We start from the raw sequence: 4015 nt of genomic DNA, 5'->3' as shown, positions 1-4015 counted from the left end.
AAAAAAAAAAAAAAAAAAAAAATACAGAGAGTAAGAGAGAGGAGTAAGAGAGAGGCATGAAAATTTAATCCCACAAAAAATATTAGTTAATGGTTAGTTAAGCCACTCATTTTTTTTAGTGACATAGCTAATCCTATATATATGGGATTAGTAGTCCCATAAAAATAGACTATTCTCACTAATATAGTGTTTCCAAACAAAAGAATAGCTATACCTAGAGTTAACTAGTCCATTCCAAATTTTTCAAAGGTTTATTCCGTAAACCAAACGGAACCCAATAGTAAAGATAATTGAGTTATTGGGGGATTGATCCTCGGATTCAAATAAAGAATCAAACTGACTGCTCATCTTTCTAATATATATGTGATTAAATTGTTACAATAATTGCGCAGCTATCTGTTACCAAAATAATTTACATGCATGCATGTACGTGTTAAAAAAGTAACATGGTCCCAACATTTCATCAAATATGTTTTAGCTCGACACAATTTGCTTAAATGAATTTCCAAGAAATTGTAGTGTTCAATAGTCTATTTCTAGGAAAATGGTCATTCTTAGTCAAAGACGCTTTGCATTAGACCCGTAATTAGAATATCTAAGTTATTTTAATCTTAAAATTCCTCGTCAAAGACTCTTCGTATCAAATATGTTATGTCTAAGTTATTTTATTCTTGGTGAGAGACGCTTTGTATTATATGTTATGTGACTTATGTATTAAAATAACTTACGCATGCGTCTGTCATTTTAATCTTTAAATTCTTCACATACTGTAACAGACGCGTTGATTGTCAAGTTGTCCATGAAGTTTCTCTCAACAATTAAAATCTAGCGTGCATCCCCCGCTGATCATATTATAATTAACTCGTCAGAGACGCTTTGTATCAAATATATTATGTCTAAGTTATTTTATTCTTGGTGAGAGACGCTCTGTATCATATGTTATGTGACTTATGCATTAAAATAACTTACTCATGCGTCTGTTATTTTAATCTTAAAATTCTTCACATACTGTAACAGACGCGTTGATTGTCAAGTCAATCATGAAGATTCTCTCAATAATTAAAATCTAGCATCCATCCCCCCGCTGGTCATATTATAATTAACATATTTAAAAGATTATTGGACACGACTTTTACGAAATGTTGACCCAGTTGATGGGAAAAAAGAAATAAATTTGAAAGAAATCCTCCACTACCCCTATGAAACGCTGGTCCCATTCACCGTTTACTACCAAAAAAAAAAAAAAAAAAAAAAGAAGAAGTCCTCGATCCACTATGATTATTTATTATAAAGTTATAGTTTTTAGATTAGTATATATAATGCGAAGTCACTAAGAAAGAGTAGCCAATAGCAATATAAATACAATACCTGTGGTTCACTTGGGACATCAAAACCAGCAGTGGCATCTACTAAAACCTTTTTTATCTCTTACCCACAAAGATCGAGAAGGTGAAATAAAAATGAGAGGCCCTAATTATGCTGAATTATTGGTGCTTCTATTTCTATGTAGTGCAACTACTATTTGTTTCGCTTTCAATTTGAGTGATTCTGAGGTGATCATGAGATGCATAGAGGAAGAAAGACAAGCACTCTTCAAATTCAAACAAGGCCTTCAAGATAATTTCAGTATGCTGTCTTCTTGGGGCAGTGATGAGGAAGATTGTTGCAAATGGGAAGGAATCAAATGCAGCAACCGAACAGGTCATGTTGTCACCCTTCATCTAAGCAATAAACGTTTATCAGGTGAGATAAGGTCTTCATTACTTGGATTGCAACATTTGACTTACCTCGACTTAAGTTACAATTATTTCTCCATCCTCCCAAAGTTCATTGGTTTACTCACTAAATTACAGTATCTCAATCTTTCCAAGAACTATTTTTTTGGAACCATTCCACCGCAGCTTGGAAATCTCTCAAACTTGATTTCTCTTGATATCAGCTGGAATATTATGATAATTGAGGACTATAATCTTGACTGGCTCTTTCATCTCTCCTCTTTAAGAAACTTAGATATGAGCAGTGTGAACCTTAGCAAGGTAGTGAATTGGCCGGATAAGGTTAATATGCTCCCTTCTTTGTTACAAGACTTACGTCTAAGTAATTCTCAGCTCTCCCTGCCGGTTCCTCCTACACTTATCAATGCTAATTGTTCTTCACCACTTTCATTCCTTGATCTCTCTTTGAATCAATTCAACTCCTCAATATTCCCTTGGTTGTTCAAATATTACAATCGCCTTCTTCATCTTGACCTCCATTGTACCGAAATAGAAGGTCTTATTCCGAAAGCGTTGGGGAATATGGTGGCTCTTGTTCATCTTGACCTCAGTTTTACCAAAATAGAAGGTCTTATTCCAAAAGCTTTTGGGAATATGACGGCTCTTGTTCATCTTGACCTCCATTCTACTGAAATAGAAGGTCTTATTCCAAAAGCTTTTGGGAATATGACGGCTCTTGTTCATCTTGACCTCAGTTTTACCAAAATAGAAGGTCTTATTCCAAAAGCGTTTGGGAATATGACGGCTCTTGTTCATCTTGACCTCAGTTTTACCAAAATAGAAGGTCTTATTCCAAAAGCTCTTGGGAATATGGTGGCTCTAGTTCATCTTGACCTCTCTTCCAACAAACTTGAAGGGCCAATACCGAATCTTTCAAAATTATCTTTGTTGAGAGAGTTGCATCTGTCCAACAATCAGTTAAATGGGAGTTTAGACAATGTTCTAGGAAAACTTTCCAAGCTTCAGGTTTTGGATTTGTCCTTCAATTCTCTCAAAGGTGTCATCACTGAAACACATTTGTCGAATCTTTCCAGCTTAAACCAATTGGACTTGTCTTATAATTATGATCTGTCTTTGAAGTTTAGTCCAGACTGGATTCCACCATTTCATCTGGATTACATAGGATTGGGATCTTGCAAATTGGGGCCAACTTTTCCTCAATGGATTCAAACACAAAAGAATTTTTCAGCACTTGATATATCTAGTGCAAGAATTTCAGACACCATCCCCAATTGGTTTTGGGATCTTTCTTTTAATATAAAGTACTTAAATATCTCAGCCAACCAAATCACTGGCAATATACCTTTTGAATGGTTTTCGACAAGATTTCAGGCTTTAAATGCAATAGATTTGAGTTATAACCGCTTCAGCTGTCCACTGCCACAACTTAACTCTAATTCATGGGTGTTGAATCTCTCCAATAATTTGTTCCGAGGAACTGTGACATTCATATGTGAGTCCGATGGATTCTTGGAATACCTTGATCTTTCGAATAACTTATTATTTGGAGAGCTCCCCAAGTGTTGGCCAAAAATGGCGAATCTAGAACTCCTTAATTTGGCAAATAATAATCTCTTTGGGAGAATTCTTAAATCATTCGGAAAAATTTGTTGGAAATATAGTTTTTTCAAGTCATTGCATTTCCAAAACAACAGTTTCATTGGAGAATTACCTGTGTCATTGATGAACTGCTCTTTGCTGAGTGTAATAGATTTTGGAGAAAACAAACTATCTGGGAGGATACCAACATGGATCGGCACAAGCCTACTGCAATTGATGATTCTTCGCCTGCTGAGTTTGTTGGTAGCATACCATTACAGTTATGTCAACTAACATCTCTTCAAATCTTGGACATCTCTCACAATAGTATTTCAGGGACTATTCCTCGGTGCATCAATAACTTCACTGGCATGACTCAAAGACAGAATTTAGAAACAAGAAATTTTGCTTATAGAACTATCACATACGTGGGTTCTATGCATTTTTATTGGCAATACATTGAGAAAGCACGGGTGAATACAAAAGGATTGCCTCTAGAGTATAAAAAAATTCTTTACTCAGTAAAAGTCATCGATCTTTCAAGTAATAGATTGGAAGGAGAAATTCCAAGAGAAGTAACAAGTCTCTTGGGATTGATTGGGCTGAACCTATCTAGAAACTTATTGACTGGCGTCATCCCTCAGAATATTGGTGACCTGAAAAGCTTGGAGTCTCTAGACTTGTCAAGCAATCACCTTTCA

The 4015-nt window shown here is 35.4% G+C and overlaps 1 protein-coding gene across 1 annotated transcript; it reads left to right on the top strand.

Moving 5' to 3' along the window:
- The first annotated feature begins 1460 nt into the window (after positions 1–1460).
- LOC132189609 (receptor-like protein EIX1) lies at positions 1461–3608 on the top strand. The gene has a single exon (XM_059604355.1). It carries the CDS (start codon positions 1461–1463, stop codon positions 3606–3608), a length of 2148 nt encoding a protein of 715 aa, XP_059460338.1.
- The last annotated feature ends 407 nt before the right edge of the window (positions 3609–4015 follow it).

This window comes from Corylus avellana, chromosome ca8 (genome assembly GCF_901000735.1).
Source record: "Corylus avellana chromosome ca8, CavTom2PMs-1.0".
NCBI lineage: Eukaryota > Viridiplantae > Streptophyta > Magnoliopsida > Fagales > Betulaceae > Corylus > Corylus avellana.
The sequence above is the reverse complement of the archived record's forward strand: the minus strand, read 5'-3'. Positions and strand labels throughout refer to the sequence as shown.

Coding starts and splice junctions, on each gene's coding strand:
- LOC132189609 (XM_059604355.1), top strand. CDS start 1,461: ATGAGAGGCCCTAATTATGCTGAATTATTGGTGCTTCTATTTCTATGT.